At 39.4% G+C, this 16,303-nt stretch overlaps 1 protein-coding gene across 17 annotated transcripts in view; it reads left to right on the top strand.

Moving 5' to 3' along the window:
• Positions 1 to 16,303, top strand: part of FOXP1 (forkhead box P1) — a 518,592-nt gene that overhangs the window by 324,794 nt on the left and 177,495 nt on the right. The window contains exon 1 of one of the 17 annotated variants that reach the window (XM_034777586.1): positions 3,955 to 4,033. The exons of the other annotated variants lie outside the window; for them this stretch is intronic. Within the exon in view, the coding sequence (XP_034633477.1) occupies positions 4,001 to 4,033 (33 nt within the window). The 5' untranslated portion in view covers positions 3,955 to 4,000. Of the gene's footprint in view, positions 1 to 3,954; positions 4,034 to 16,303 lie in introns of those variants that run through there. 17 annotated transcript variants of the gene reach the window in all.

Here is a 16,303-nt window from a genome sequence, read left to right as displayed (position 1 = left end):
CATCCTGCCTTTAGGACAAATATTTCTAATCACACGAGGAAATCAAAATTGAAAGCATCAGATCCTTTGTCAATTAGATGCAGCCTACCTAGCCTAAAACATCTGAGCAAATACATACAGTAAGTGTTCACAGCGGCAAAAGTAGCCCTAACTAGAGATACCAGGTGTCACATATCTATTAACCAATTGTCTAGATCTTTTTACTACAAAAGAATTAGGGGCTCTTTCTTCAAACCTTATTTGGCCCCAGGGAACACCATATGAGGATGTACTATGGAAACAACCCACTTAACCATCCCTGTTTCTTCTTAATCTGTATCAGTAGTTCCCCATTTAATCTAATACATTATTTCTTCCAGAAGCACAATGTTATCTCAGGAGACACATCTTTCCATTGTTTTCAGTCCAGGAAGGGCAGAAGAAACTGGTCTCAAAAACTGTTATCTGCTGAGTGGCTGTCTGATATCATATAGCTACCAATGTCTTTCTGCCTCTTGCCTTGCATCAAATAGTCCCTAATGCAGTGGTTTTCAACCTGTGGACAGTTGGGGGTCTACAGACTATGTTTAAGATTTCCAAAGGAGTCTGGCAGCTCTATTTGAAATATTTTAGGGGTCCACAAATGAAAAAAGGTTGAAAACCACTTCTCGTGCACAAAATGATCAGACAGGTATCTCTTATATTTTGTTGCCAACTTCAGTGGTGAGTCTTACAAGTAGGTTCAGGTCCACCTAAGCCTGTTAGAATAGAATCTCAGGCTGTATCCTGATATCAAATATCCACCATCAGTCCCCCAATGTAGAAGGGCAAGGTAAAGCCTTAATGGGACAAAAAAATTAATATTCAATTCACAAAGCTTATCCAAACCCCCTAGTAGTTCCCACTGTGACTCTGCGGTCTACAGTATTGGCCAAGTATTCTTCCACAGCAGAGACCAAACCCATAGGATACTGGTGGCATGAGATGTATCTGATCAGCACACCCATGATACTCTACCTATGTCACAAAACCTCTTCAGATTCATGTTATGTATAGGAATGGAATAGGAAATAGGATCAATTCACACAGGACGTTTTGAAACCCCTGAGGTGAAGGGTCGCTATTGTCCGTTACCACTGAACTGACTCCTTGGTGTGACTGGAAGCACCAGAGATATAGTAGCTGCAGTGTCACGTAGTAGCTGAAGCAAGAGGCTATATACAGGTTATGTCAATATATAACAATACAGTATCTGGAAACAGTGCAACATCCTGCCCTTCAAACATCAAAATCCCATTTCTGTTGATCCTTGGTGTGTGTCGCAATTCAAGTTCAGCAGGAGTTGTCAAACTGCCTTGATGGTGAAGAATCCCTTTTGCGTCTGACCCATGATGCCAGAAAGAACCAGCACCTCACCCACTCTCATCTTGGCCTGAGGAGCGAGTTCCTGATATTGGGAACTATGTGTAACTCTATGGCTCAACTTATACAAAGGCCACGTTTCTTACTCATCAGTACTGCTGGGCAAATGGCAAACTTGCCAGCCACTTGTCTTGTAGAAGAACTGACATAGTTGGAATAGTGCCATGCACACAGCCAGAGCTGTGGGTCTGTTTAAGCATGAGAAGTGGATGGGAACGCAGCCACTTATAACACAAAATCACCCTTCACTGTCTTGGTAGCCAGGGGATGACTGAAAAGTGGCATGCACCTGGCATGTAATATCACAATATCTAAACAAAGCCACCAAGTTTTCAAGATATCTTTGGCATGCCACACTGTAATGCAATAATGCAAACACGCCAGCCCTCAACTAAGGGATCCAGCATCTTTCCAGTAGAGAAGTGATAACATTTTCACCTATTCCCCCTCAAAATCTTTCCTCTTGTAGCCAGCATAGGAAAGGTTGGCACTGATTGACTGTGAGACAGGGGTCTTTTAAGGCCACAGTCAGGAGGAGTGAAAGAATCCGACAAGTCATGTGGGTTTTGAAATGCTGGAAACTTTTAAAAAAATATTCACGTGCATGCACCCTGCCACAGTGTAAACATCCCCCAGTATCCTCGGCAGGTCCATGTGCTCAGTGAAGTCCGAAGTGTGTTAGTGGCATCCTGTCCATGACAGCACATGGCAGGAAAGTGAGGATATCCTGCTGTCTTTCTGATATTAGCCTGCCTCCTGATTTTCTTGTGTAGTAGTTGAAGAGATAGGTGATAGATGACAATCCTCCAAAAATCATCTACCCCATTTTCCTTGTGCTTCTCTGTAAGGGCCTGAATCTCCTGCCAAAAGAATCTTGTGGAGGGACTTCTATGCATCATGGCTGGAAATTGTAGGACTGCATGGAGTGTCCTTGGGCATTGTCACTGAAAGAAAGGAAGATTGAAGGCACCTAGAGGAGAGAGGTGAAAGAGGTGGCTGTTTAGCCTGCAAGCCCTTATCAGACTGCCTTTTAGAAACCTTCTCTTGACCTGTCCACTCTGTCTCCACACACCATTGATATGATTGACTGAGCCATGAAGACTAATTGGCTGCTGCTGTGTCCCTGCCTGCTGGCAAGGAATTCCGTCAGGCATATTTTCGTTTTCTGGAAGTCATAGCGGATGTCTTAACCTCACAGCCAAGACCCAGGATGCCGCCTACCTCTTTGGGCGTCAGTCTAGCCCTTTCCATAGTTTCGCCATGTGAGCCTCAATCTTCTGGTCTGTTCTTCCAGTTATATTTTTATCAGCCTGTAACAACTTGTGTGTAGTATATGAGTTGAAATGTTCAGCTGAAGACCTAGGTAGAGGGAAGTGCCAATGCAGAAATGCCTTTCAGTCCAACTCTTCTATCTCGCTATAATGTTCATTTCTCTATAGTAGTTTCTTAGAGTAAAAGTCCCACTGTAGTTAAAAGGAACTTATTGTTCCGTATATGTGCTGAAATTGGCTTTTTGTAGCATGGAACAAAAGAATATCCAAAAGTTAGCTGAGAGCTCACATACATAGCACACTGTGGGTTTGTTTTTGTTTGTATTTACTACTTACGGCCCAATTGAATGATTTAGATGTCTAAAAGTAGGTGCTTAAATTAAGGCATAATTTAGGCCTTTAATCAGCCTAATTTGGGTATTTAGGCACTTAAATGTGGGTGCTTAAATGCCCATTTTTGGCATCTAAGTGCTGTTTGAAGCATCTAATGTGATTTAGGAGCCTAATTTTAGACACCAAAGCTTTTAAAATTGAACTCTTAATGTCTTAAAAGTTCTGTAATCCAAATTCTGTTTTCAGTTAACCAGTGGAAATCCACTGAAGTCAGTAGAGTTATTCAGGATTCCCACTCACGTAGTTTAAGAACATAAATTGGCTTTGTATGTGAAATATTTCTGGGTCTCTAGCATACAAACGCACGGCTTGTACACTCGTTGAGAAAGGAGTTCTATGCCCAAGTACAAGCTGCTACAATTGGAACAAGCACTGCCCAGCATTATTACTCATGTGAAGAATATTTACCATTGACCTTTATATAAAAAGTGTCCTGAGATCATTACATGTGGAAAATATTGATAAATAATTGAAGTATTAGAAAAGTGCTCTTTCTACAAATAAACTTTAGGGTAGTTACTAGTCATAGGCTGTGTTTGTCAACACCCAGCATGCAAATAAAGAGGTGGATCCAATTAACATGTAATGGGCCTGAAGGACATCTGTAGATAAGGGTTAAACAATCTATTAAAGCTGAACCCATGAACCTGTTTAAACTGGAAGAGTTGTTTGTTCCAATAAAACTTTTGTCTCTGCTGTGTACATATTTTATAGAATGTGTCTTTCATCTACAAGAAACACTTAAAGTCAGGTTTTTAATATAATGTTGGTAGCAAAGTATGAAGGACAGAGGAGGTAACAGAGAAGGCAACTTGCTAATGCAAAAGCAGTGTACTGAAAGTCACTTTTATTTCTTATTTATAATCTACATGCACACTCTGGATAATAGATGACAACGCTCATTCAGTACTTTAACTTCAAAGCAGAGAGAAGGCATGGATGACAGAGCTGGGAGCTGGAACACAAAGGTACTAACAACAAGAGGAAAAATGCCTGTTTACTGGATTGCATTTGTTAGCACGCTGTCTTCAGATATTGTTCCCCCAGGAGTAGTGAGAATATGTGCTGCACGAACAATGATTTAACATCTGAAAATGGTACTTAAAGAGTTTTCTGTCTGGTAGTAATGTGATGAAGGCTTCTGAATGGAACCTGGGGACTTCATTTCTTCTATTTATCTATATGTCTCTCTGGTTTTAGTCAGCGGTAATTGCATATTTAACCCCTTAAATAAGTTTAACCCTCTCAGCACCAACTTTCTTTTTTTTTTTGGTCTCACGTCTGCTTTTGTTACAGCACAGCTATGCTCCTTGAATTCCTTACCAAAAAAAAATCAAAAAGACAACAGAATTTTGGAGAAGTTGTAGCCAGGGAAATGCAATGAGAATAATACCCAGCTCCACCTCTCTTGTGGAAGGAAAGCAGTTTGAATGTAGATAGTAGCAGCAGCGTAAAGTGTTTTAATGGATTCAGTATAGCTGGGAGCCTTATAGCAGAGAGAGAGAGCTGTAATAAGGGAGGAAGTTGTAGATAGTGCTCTAAATCAACAGAATGAATTTGCTGCTTACTTCAGCAGTATAGTTCTTTGCAGCTTTCTCAATTAACACTTATTCTGGGGGGCTTGCTTAATAGCTTGTGTGAAACAAATATTAACATAAATTGCTTAATTATATCAAAACCAAGATGAAAAATTGTTTTTAGCTAAGAATACATTTGCAATAAAACATCCTCTAGTTAAAGTAAACGAACTCTAAGGAAAGCCATAAGATTGTAGCTGAGCTACTTTTACAGTTTATTTTCATGGTATTTAAATTATGACACCAGTGGGTATTTTTAATTAGTGCCTCTTTAAAGTGTGCACTTGTCTACATAAGCCATTTTGGCAAATCTGAGAAATTCATACAGTGGTTGCTGTAAAAGAGGCCAGCACAGCCTACAGGAATTAGAATTAAAAGTTTCTGCAAGCTGTTGTCAACATGACCACATCTCGTTAACTTTAAAAATTGAGATTATTTGCCTGAAAGCTTGATTTGACTAACAGTAATCAAATATTAGGCTCAACGGAGAAGGAGGAAAACAGCTTCTCTGTTGTGATCTGTATCTTTAAGTGTTTTGTGGTGCCCTTTAAACAACTATGTAAGATTTCTGTTTTGACAAATATAATGAGGGGAAGGGGGGAGGGGAGAAGGAAAAATAGCTTTGAAAATAATCTCAGTGTAGTCTTATTTTACGTTCTGACACATTATTTACTAAGTTTACCCAAGATAAATATGATGTCTCTGATACTTTTCATTAAGTAGTTGGAATTAATTATCTCCCCCCCCGAATTATCAAAGTTTAAGTACTGGAAATTGGTTCTATCTTATGATGGTCTTCTTCAACTGTTAAATAGGCATGAACCTTGCATTTATATCCTAGATTCATTTTATTGTTTTGACAAAAAGATGATGTAGGTGGCAAAATTGTTCATAAAATCAACCAAGATAGAAAAGTGCTTTTCTTATTTCATGCATCCTTTCAATAGCTTGTTAGTTCAATCTGTGAAAAAAAATCTCTTTGGGGCAATAATTAAAGTATTTGAGTATAGAATATCTACAGTGCTTGCATTTGAGAGAGTAGAGTAGTCAGAGTCTGATATTATATTCTTGTATGTTTTCCTACAAAACAAGAAACAATGTCATGCTTAGGTGTAAACTATGGCACATATTATTTAAAAAGGGTGCAGTTAAACAAAAGAAGATAGTCTTGTGCCTTTTTATGTCTTTGAACTGAGAACATGTGCTGCATTTTACTAAAGGAACATGAGCCTTGAATGTAAGTAACTGGTTTTTGCATTAGGTACTCCCTGGAGGTAGCAGAAAAATATCATGTCCCTGCATGAAATGCGAATGTGAAATCTACCAGAAAGAAATATTTATGACCATTTTATGCTTGATTAGACTTGGATGACATCTGTTAGAAGACAGGGACTGGACAAAGAGAGAGACGCTCGGGGGCAAATGTTAACAGAGTTGTTTAGATGATGCTGGGGCAGAAGCATCCATTTACTGCCAGGCAAAACATAGGAATTGTGTTAGCAAAAGTGCAGCTGACAAGAATTCACTGTGATGGAGACACTGTAAACCGACTGGCTGAAATAGTAAAAATACAGCTGCTGATATTCACTACACTGCCACAATTTATGGTCAGGTATCGCAGCTAAACACAGATACTGTAACTTTCAGGGAGCAGATACATTAATAAAGTTATTTAAATGCGAGTCAGTTCTGCCGGGACGACAGGCTCCCTTTTTGCGAGTGTTGTTCACCATGCCACAGCATAGACCTAGAAGTACTTAAAAAATCTTCCTTCTTAAAACAAAACATACTGCACTGAAATAACCAACCTGATTGTTCCTGTTCCGTTACTAACTAACTTACCACTCATACTTTCCCCCTGTAAGCTTGTGATCCTGCTGTCCTCTCTGAGTGAAACTTGCACCTTAGCTGGAATTAATTTTTCATTTGAATGTAAGGGACCAGGTTCTGATCTCCTCCTTTAAACTGCTGTAAATCCAGAGTCACTTCATTACAGCCCAATGGAGTTACGCCAGTTTTACACCGGTCTAACTGAGATCAGAATCCGGTGCCAATAATTTAATCTTCTCAGACGGTGCCAGTGGTTTAACTTTAAAAGTTTGACAAACATTTGATCAATTGTTAACAATTTAGCTTGAAAGCACATAAATGCTGTTTACTGTGTTTGCAGAAATGGTCTTTTATGGCTAGAGGTACGAACACTCACTTCTTTCTGGTTCTTTTCCCAGCTTTCTTTTCCTGTAAATTTTCTCTGTCTGGAATGCTTATGGGAAATGTTATTTTGTTTTTGTTTGCAACAGTTCTGTTGTTTTGATTTTGTCTGAGTGGTATGGAAAACAGTACGTCACTTGGTGTGGGTGTTTTGTCTATTGGCCATTTGGCTATTGCACATATATTTCTCATACTTGCTACATGATGACAAGAGAACCCAAATGGCATAATTTTCCAGCTGAATTTTGCTTTCCAGTTTAATAATAGTGAAAGGAAAACAAAGTTAATAGATTTAGCAGTTTTGATACTGCTCACATGCTGATAGATGACTTCAGATTTTTTTTCCCCATGTGGTTAAGGAGCTATTTAGACAAAGGTCATATTAATGCATATATCTGTTTCTATAATAAACTGCATAAGGATTATGTTACACATTTTGCATGCAGTTGTGAAAAACTGTAATTTAAGTAGCAAAACCCATAAAAGGGTAATAAACAATTTTAATATCATTAGTATGATTAGTTTATGGTTCTTTTCGCCTGTTTTTAGGCAGTACAGATCATAAGCTCTACCAATAAATGTCTTTTAATTAAAAATGATTTAAAATAAAATTTTTGATTTGAAAACAGTACACAGTGTTCCCAAGATAACTTAGAGGTTATAGCTGAATAGAATTAAATGTAGGATATACTAATTCCTGCTTAGAAATTACAGTGTTAGGTGTGAGCATATTGAAAGAGTATAGAATTCAGCTTTAAGAATAGATAATTTTTTTGTGTAGTACAGAAATACAAAATGGAAAGTGTGATTAATTTTTCAATTTCTCTCTGCAGATAGCTAATAATTGTACCCCTAGACAGCCAAAGGCTTCCATTAAAGATTTAAAATGCAAAAGAAAGGTAGAATCAAAAAGATGGTATTTTGGATTAAATAATGTAAAATAACTGTAGGGCAATAGCGAAGTGAAAAGCTATTGGCAAAATAAAAGCTTGGCGTTGACTTTCTTTGAGACCTGCTTAAACATTTACACAGATGCATGCATCTTGTTATAACAAGGGTGTTAACAGAAAAAAAAATTGTAAGGTTGCTTAAACTGGCCATGATTTTCAAATATATTTTTGTCCTTCAGATATTGATTCGCTTAATCATGGTGACATAATATAAAAGCATGATGCATGGCAGTGTGGTATGGAAATTCATATAAGTGCATTGATAACGTTGCCCAGCATTACAGAATTTGTTAGAAATCTGCATGATATATTGTTTCCTTCACTGAGCATCTCCACATATTGGGAGGGAAGAAAGCACTTTGCAATAGCCACCTGTGAAAGTATTTTTTTCTTAAATAAAGGTAACTTTTATAAGCTTAGAGAAAAGGAACATTGCATTTTTAGTATATAGAAGCTGTCAGAAAGGTCCAGCTGGACTTATCCTCCCTGTTCTGTACTGTCTTTATCACTTTGCTCAGTTCCACATAATAACATCTTCATCTGAGATTGCTGTGGCACAGGGGAACTGCATTTGTTGATCAAATTTGGCTGGATAACACTGTGATCTCGTATCCTGAAGTGCAGAGATGTGCCTGGAATACGTAAGCATAAAGCTAGCCTCTTGATTGATTGATTCTGCCTGTCACAGTACAAGATAACTGGATCAGTAAATACCCTGTGCACTTCAACTTCATCTACACAATCAAAAGTGAGGGCATCATGGGGCTGAAAAACACTGAGGCATGATGGGAATATATACATTTCAGAATGATAGCCAGGAACTTACAAAACGAGAAAATTCTTGCTGTGTGTTTATAGATGAATAACCATGAATGTTACATTAATTTCTGTAAATTTGCAATGGATCGGATTCAGTGCTGATTTATTTCAACTTCACAGTGGTGTAGCACCATTGATGCCAGTCGAGTTACACCAGCATCAAACTGGAGGAATGCATTGGTGAATCAGGCCCAAGGTTTTTTAGTTAGAGTGAACAAGTTTATTTTGTGGTTATCGTACCTGAGCGGCATGCTCTTTATGAGCTAAAGTCACCATATTATTTTATTCAATTTATATAAAGATATTCAAGTAACTGAAGGTACTCTGTGTTTTGGCAAAATATTTGACTTTGGAAATTTAGAGTGAATTGTGAATGAAAATTAAGAATGGAAAATAAAATCAGAAGTGCACACAAAAACTGCACATGAACAACATTTAGAGCAAAAAAGTCCATGTTTATTAAATGAAAGCACAATGTGGGCAAACAAACTGATGTCTTCAAATTTCACTGGACATTGCAGTGGTATTTTTGGGTCAGAAAATGATGGCCAAATTTGGTGTTAGACTCTGCAATTCCAAGAAAGGTATAAAGAACAGCGCTTCTTTTTAGAAAACATGCATGACAAGTGTTTTGTTGATTGAAAAAAACATTAGTCCATCAGTAGCCCTCAAACTTTAGCTTTGTCTGCTGCTCCTGTGGTCTCTACTAGGTTTCATGGACCGTGTGAGATGGTAGGGCAAGAGAGATGTGTCTGTTCAAGCTAATGATGGCTTTAACTTAGTGATATTTGGATACATCCCCTGTGTACTTCTTAAAATGAGACATTGCTCTCCAAAGGCATGTTCCTGCAGAAGTTAGTGACAAAACTCCCATTGAATAGAATGGGGGTAGAATCAGGTCCTTGAAGTACAATCCTGTCATCCCATTGGTATCAGTGGAAATGTTGCCTGAGTAAGGACAACAGGAGTGGGTCATAAATTTGCCTTGTGCTTGCTTGGCTACTTGAGCACCTTCTTTGGCAGAGTTGTCTTACTCCTAGGAGAAACAGCTTAGAAGCTCATGAAATACTGAGCAACTTGTTTATTTAGTTTTATTTGTGTTAACAAAAATGGCTTTTGGCCATGTATGTCTATGTTATAGGTAGCTTTAATTTTTTTAATGTTGTTTAATAGGAAACCTTTAAAACTATAAAAAAACATTTGCCTGATAAAATATCTTGGGGATGGAAGATATCCCTTAGCAGCTAAAAGTCTAATCCCACAGTCATGATTCAGGCTAAAACTTCCATGAGCCTGCGTATGCTACAGTTACAGCCATCTTGGGAGACGTTGCACGTATTTTTTTTATAGTGTAGATTGGAATTTTGGTTGGGATTTTTAAGGGAGTTAGGTACCCAGATCCCATTAAATTTCAGTGGAATTTGAGTTCTTAACTCCCTTAGGATCGTTTGAAAATCCCAGCTTTAACCATGTTCCTGGACACCACATTTGAAACATGTTCCAGCATTGTGTCAGTGCTGAGATACTACAGAGATGAGCACTATAGAAAACCTTTAGGTATATACACCTCTACCTCGATATAACGCTACCCGATATAACACTAATTCGGATATAACGTGGTAAAGCAGGGCTCCGAGAGGGCGTGGTGCGCACTCCGGTGGATCAAAGCAAGTTCAATATAACGCGGTTTCACCTATAACACGGTAAGATTTTTTGGCTCCCAAGGACAGCATTATATCGGGGTAGAGGTGTAGTAAACCCAAATCTTTAATCCTGTTCAGCCTCATGGATCAGGATCCCAAGAACACTAGAAGATGGAACTGTGTTGTAGTCAGTGACACCAGTGTTACCAGCAGATTCCCTGTGTCCTAACTGTAGAGTAGGTGTGTCCTTAAACTGAGTAAGGACTGCAGGATTGGCCCCAAATTTAGAATTTGGCCCTAAGAAGGAGGTTTTAGTAAGAGAAGTTTACTGATGGGCTATTACTTTTACATTGTTTTTAGAATGATCTAAAACAGTTAATTTGACATTTTTACTTTACACTTTTGACTTTATACTAAAATCCAGATTAGCACACCTTGCTGTAAAACTCCTGCAGGACTCCTTCTAAGGCTGGCACCATAGACTCACCTGATGCCTAGTGATGGAGAGCAACAGAATTCAGGCATCCCTCTTGTTGTTAACTAAGGAGGGCCACTTTTCTGCTTGTCACATGCTTTGGCTCATACCTTGCCGTTGCACAGCAAAAAGTGCTTAAGTACAAATTATTCCATGTTTATTTCCACTTTATATGGAATCCACCACATCCACATCTTTCTGAATGTGCCCATTTGCAGGACATTTGCAAGGCCTGGTTTCAGCATATGCATTGCAGGTACTGTATTTTTAAGTGCATAATGTTTGATCACATAAAGTGCCTTCATGCTTCTATAAGCTTTCTGACATCCCACCATATTGTCACTGTACTCGGTAGCTATTCTCTGTCCTCATCTGCAGCATCACCAACATTGAGTGATAGTTACCAAATCTCCAATACTCCATATACTGAGTTTGGTTATGGTACCATTCCTTCCCCATTATCACTGTGGTTTGCTGTCTGTGTTTACGGGTAAATCATTCAAAGGAGTGTTGGTGGCTGTCGTTTATACACTCTCTGAACGTGGGTTTATAACTCATTTTACAGGGTTCTCCCAGCTCTTGTTGCACTTGTCACTGTAGTGTGTGTGTGTGTGTGTGTGTGTATATATATGTGTTCTAGTTTTTTGGTGTCAGTATGACTTGGTAGACGTGCTACTGTATATGTTGGATGTGGGTCGACATTACCTTCTTGCCAAGCCTGTGTGAAGCTGGTGGCATCTGAAGATTTGCTTTTGGAGCATAGGTTTCTGAGGGTTGCAGTACTTGGCATCTTTGTTCCTGTGCCGTTCCAACTGTTAACAATTTATTTTGATTAACAAACTGGACACTCTGCTTCCCACATGGTTAGTTATAACAGAAACGTCTCAGTAAGGCTCCACACCTACAGAGCTTGTAGTGATTTCTGATTAAATGCCTAGAGGTGCTAGGCACAGCTTTGTAAGTTAATGACTATTGTCTGTATGTGTGTGTACATACATAGGCAGTACAAACTACTGCTGCTGTTGACTAAAGGCCCAGTCATGCTTGGTGCTGAGCACTTAGTGATATCTTCTGAACTGACTTTAGTGGCAGTGCAGGATACTTGGCATCTTGCAGCAACAATCCTTAAAGGCATAGATCAATGATAAATGACCTCCAACTCTAGAACTGTGTGTAGTGTTTGAGAAGTCTGTGGGTATGATAGGGAGTTATTTTCGGGTGAGCCAACAGAGGCACTGATCACAGGAGGCCTGCCTGTGCTACCTGACACAATGTAGATCCCTCTCCTTTTATCCAAGCAATGAGGAAAGGAGGGTAAGGGCAGGAAGAGGAGAGAAGAGGACTCCCTTTCCCCTTTTACCAGCAATACGGAATAGGACTGATGGGAATCTCCCAACAGCTAAAAGTATGGGGAACAAAGGAGAAATATCTCCCATTTCTTCCTGGCATCTGGGATGTAAGAGATATAGAACATCACATGGATTGTGACACACAATATTCTGGCGCCGCATCACGTTGTTACATCAGTGCATGATAATGGGGTGTCAGAGAGGCAACATTGTAATGCAGACATAAATGTCAACGAATCATTGTGGATTGCTGCAACCCAATTCAATTGAGAAGTTGTTTTGCAGTGTTGAGTACCACTGGTACAAGGATGGGGCCACAAGCAGAGGTAATGCAAGCAGCATAACTCCACTGATCTAACGTTTCTGACCTGATTTCTCACTTAATATCAAATGGTGTCATTTAAAGCACTTATGAATTGTCCTTGTGGAAGTATAAGACTTTAGACAACTGATGTACGTCATGGTGTCATGTCCCAAAAAGCTGAACCTGAACCTTAAACAGAGACCAGCCATTTAGTAAATCTACATGATGAAATAGTAACAACTAAAAACTCAAGAATTGCCAACAGTTACCACATGGTCGTAGGTGAGAAATTTGCAGTCATTTGTATTTGAAGCATAGGAAGAAGTCTTGTTTATTTTTAAATGGTGACCACTCTTTCTAAATGTGTGATGAAACGTAGAAGGCTAAAAGTAACTGTAATACACCACAACATCAGAACATGTCTTAAAAGTAGCTCATAAGCATAACTTTAAATACAGTGTTTTATTAAACATTAAATGCTTGAAAGTATTTATTTGAGGGTAACTATCCAACAGCCCTTCACAGTCATCAAAAGGTTTGCAAAAAGAGGTTAATCATGTAAGATTGTGGATGCAAAAGTCTAGTAATGAATGTGTGAATTACAAGTGGCCAGAATCCTTGTAAATAAAGCAAATCTTTTGGGGATTGGGACCTACTACTCTGTTTCATGTAGGTACATCCTTGTTCTTCTTCTTTTTTTTTTTCTTCTATTCCTTTAGCTGAGCAGATGACAGGAGTGACTTTTAAGCAGCATTTGCAGGTCATCTTTATAAACTACATATGGTTAAAAGTATCAGGGGGTAGCCGGGTTAGTCTGTATCCACAAAAACAACAAGGAGTCCAGTGGCACCTTAAAGACTAACAGATTTATTTGGGCATAAGCTTTCATGGGTAAAAAACCTCACTTCTTCAGATGCAGCAGCAGAAGTGCATCTGAAGAAGTGAGGTTTTTTTACCCACGAAAGCTTATGCCCAAATAAATCTGTTAGTCTCTAAGGTGCCACCGGACTCCTTGTTGTATATATGGTTATGTGAGAAAATTCCTAAATCTGAAACGCCGAATGAAGGTGGGGCAAGTTTAGGAGTCTAATGATAGTGCTGCACCATGGGACTTGTTTTCCTTGGCTAGAACCCTTTGACAAGGCTGATATATTTATGTACAAAGCTAGTATTTAGCTTGGAATTTTACACATGTGAATGATGAACTAAACAGAACTCATTTATTTTTCCTTCCCTCTGTAGCTTTTTGAAATGTGAGGTTACATATTGCAGACAAGTCTCAACATATCCACCCTGTGCTTGACCACTAGAATTAATAACTAGCCACATTCCTTGATGATTCTATAGGGATTGGAAGCTAGGCAGCAGAGTTTGCTATGCAAGAGAGTTAATAAAAATTTTCATTGCTGGAGGAAAGCTTATATACAGTAGTCTGTTTGTCCTGTATTTCAACCACCTGAGTCAGAGCCAAAAAAGCAATTGTCTACTACATATTTCAAACAGATGCTGAGGAGTAGAAAGGGTGACTAGAATTCACAGCAATAAAATGCTGGCTCTTTAAGTTCCCTTGAAGGAAGTGAACCCATAAAATTTTTGCTGCTGACTTGTTTGTCCAGTTCTTTGAAGTATTTAACATTAATTTAGCCTGCAAATCATTGCCACCTCAATTTTTCATTGAAGTATCAAAGCCTGTTAAACACATAACCTTAGAGTGCACAAAAATTGATTCCTTTAGCAGATGTATTCATTTAACAGTTATCCATTTAATGGGTTGTTCTTGAAGCCAGTCATACAGTATGCGCGGTATAGTTAGGTTTATTATTTTTATCATTCTTAATTTGACTTCCACTAGGCAAGTGTGTTTTAAGTGGAGTCCTTTCATCCATTTCCTCCCCTACATACTTTTCCATTGGTCGCTTCCATGGCATTTCCTTGTCATAAGCCTAAGTAGGCAGTTGAGAAAATCCTGGAGGGGCCAATTTCAGATTGTACCCTCAAGATTCCTCTACCCTGTCCTGCCAGGCTAGTTGTCCAAGTAGAGGAATCAAGGAATTGGAAGCCACTGGTGCGGAAATAGTAGTGAGATCAGGGCTTAAATTCAGCCAGAGCTGTCTGGAGTGGAGCGCCGGTAAATATTTTCAAACCCGTGTGAGCCCCAGCACCTCCCACGGGGCTGAAACCGAGAGCCCTGGGGGCTCTGGGAAATAATCGATGAGAATTTAAGCCCTGAGTGAGATCTTCCTGCTGAGTGGCCCAGATCAGAGCAGTCTTCCAGTGCTTTGGAGCTGTTCTCAGCAAGCTCAGGTTCTGGAGAACTGCGAGTGGACTCTGAATGAGCAGGAGTTCCAGTTGTTCGTTGGGAGAGACAGGTCCATTCGCCAGTGCACAGCCAGAGGCCAGTGTCCTAGAGCTGGCAGTGTTGGTGTCTGGCATGCCTGTAGGGGACAAAGCAGTCACGATGGGTGCCACCTACACGGCGTTGACATTCATGGCTTTTTTTTCTGGCCCTAGTACTGTTCTTGCATCAATTCCCGTCTCTTCTGCTTTCCTCTTTTACCATCTCTGGGGTTGTGGAAGACTCCATTGAGGAGACTGCATCTGTAGCTTTCACTCTATGCATCCGAAGAAGTGAGGTTTTTACTCACGAAAGCTTATGCCCAAATAAATCTGTTAGTCTTTAAGGTGTCACCAGACTCCTTGTTGTTTTTGTAGATACAGACTAACACGGCTACCCCCTGATAATTGAGGAGACGTGACTTTAAAAAGAAAGTGTGGGTAGTCAGAGCATAGGAAAAGTGAGTTTGAAGGTAAGGTCATAATGATTATCTTGCCGGTTATTGATGTCATGGTGCAGCAGTAGATGAACCAAACTGTTTCCCACCAGTTGGAAAAACGAATGCAAAAATTTCTCACAGGACATTTACGGTGTCATAATAATAATACAAAGAAACAAACCATGTTATATTTCCTCGAGGAAAAAATCCATTTTATTAAAACTGCATTCATGTTGCAGATGTTTCACATAATCAAAATGATACTCACCTGGTGTAAATTGTCACGGCTTCACTGCAGCTGAGGATCTGTGTCAAGTTTGCAACAGAAAATTCATTATGAATATTTTGCACACTTATTGTTTTTGGCCGCTGAGATGTGTGAGAGGCAGTTGGGCATTGTGGGTAGCATCCATCAGCTGTAGGTTTCAGCTGAAAATGAACAACAGTAAATCACTTGGCAATTTAAATGTCAGCATTACCACCTTAGGTTTCAGAGTTAACTTACAATTAATGTGAGTGGGGCAGTTCGCACTTCTCAAGTATTCTTTCAGCCTGTCTTTAGACACAGGCAGACAACAGATGACAGTCATATCCACAAGGGCTATTAAAATTATTTATTTTAAGGAAAGCTCAGATCAGATTGCAAATAGTAGTGAGATCAGGGCTCATTGCAAATTACCAAGGCACACAATACTCTCAGACCCTGATTAAAAGGCCTTTCCTCCCACCCCCCCTTTTGACTTTCTGTTCTCTCCCTTTTTCTTGTATCCTCTCACTTGGCTAATATCGTGCTTAGTTTTTAAAGCCCCTACTTCTGCTGTCATGTATTGTCAGTCCTCCTTTTTTTAGTGGTGAAGAGTCAGCCCCTCCTCTGACCTTCCCTCTGGAGGTGCTGCTGTGACAGCAGTGGCAAAAATGGAGGATATTAGTGGTGAGGAAAGTTTTTAAAAAACACCATCAAGGCTAACTTAGAAAAAAAATAACATGGGGTGTCAGTTGAGAACCAGCAGGCTGGCGACCCTACTGTGCTGTAGTGGGAATATAGCAGCCTCAAGGCTCTTTAAATGATTGGTGACATGTTCGAGATATTGTTAAATTACCTTTTTCACTGGTTCTTGAGTCTTCTGTATTAAAGA

The sequence above is a fragment of the Trachemys scripta genome, chromosome 7 (genome assembly GCF_013100865.1).
Source record: "Trachemys scripta elegans isolate TJP31775 chromosome 7, CAS_Tse_1.0, whole genome shotgun sequence".
NCBI classification, from domain to species: domain Eukaryota; kingdom Metazoa; phylum Chordata; order Testudines; family Emydidae; genus Trachemys; species Trachemys scripta.
Note: the sequence above shows the minus strand (reverse complement) of the source record. Positions and strands in the feature narration are given on the sequence as shown.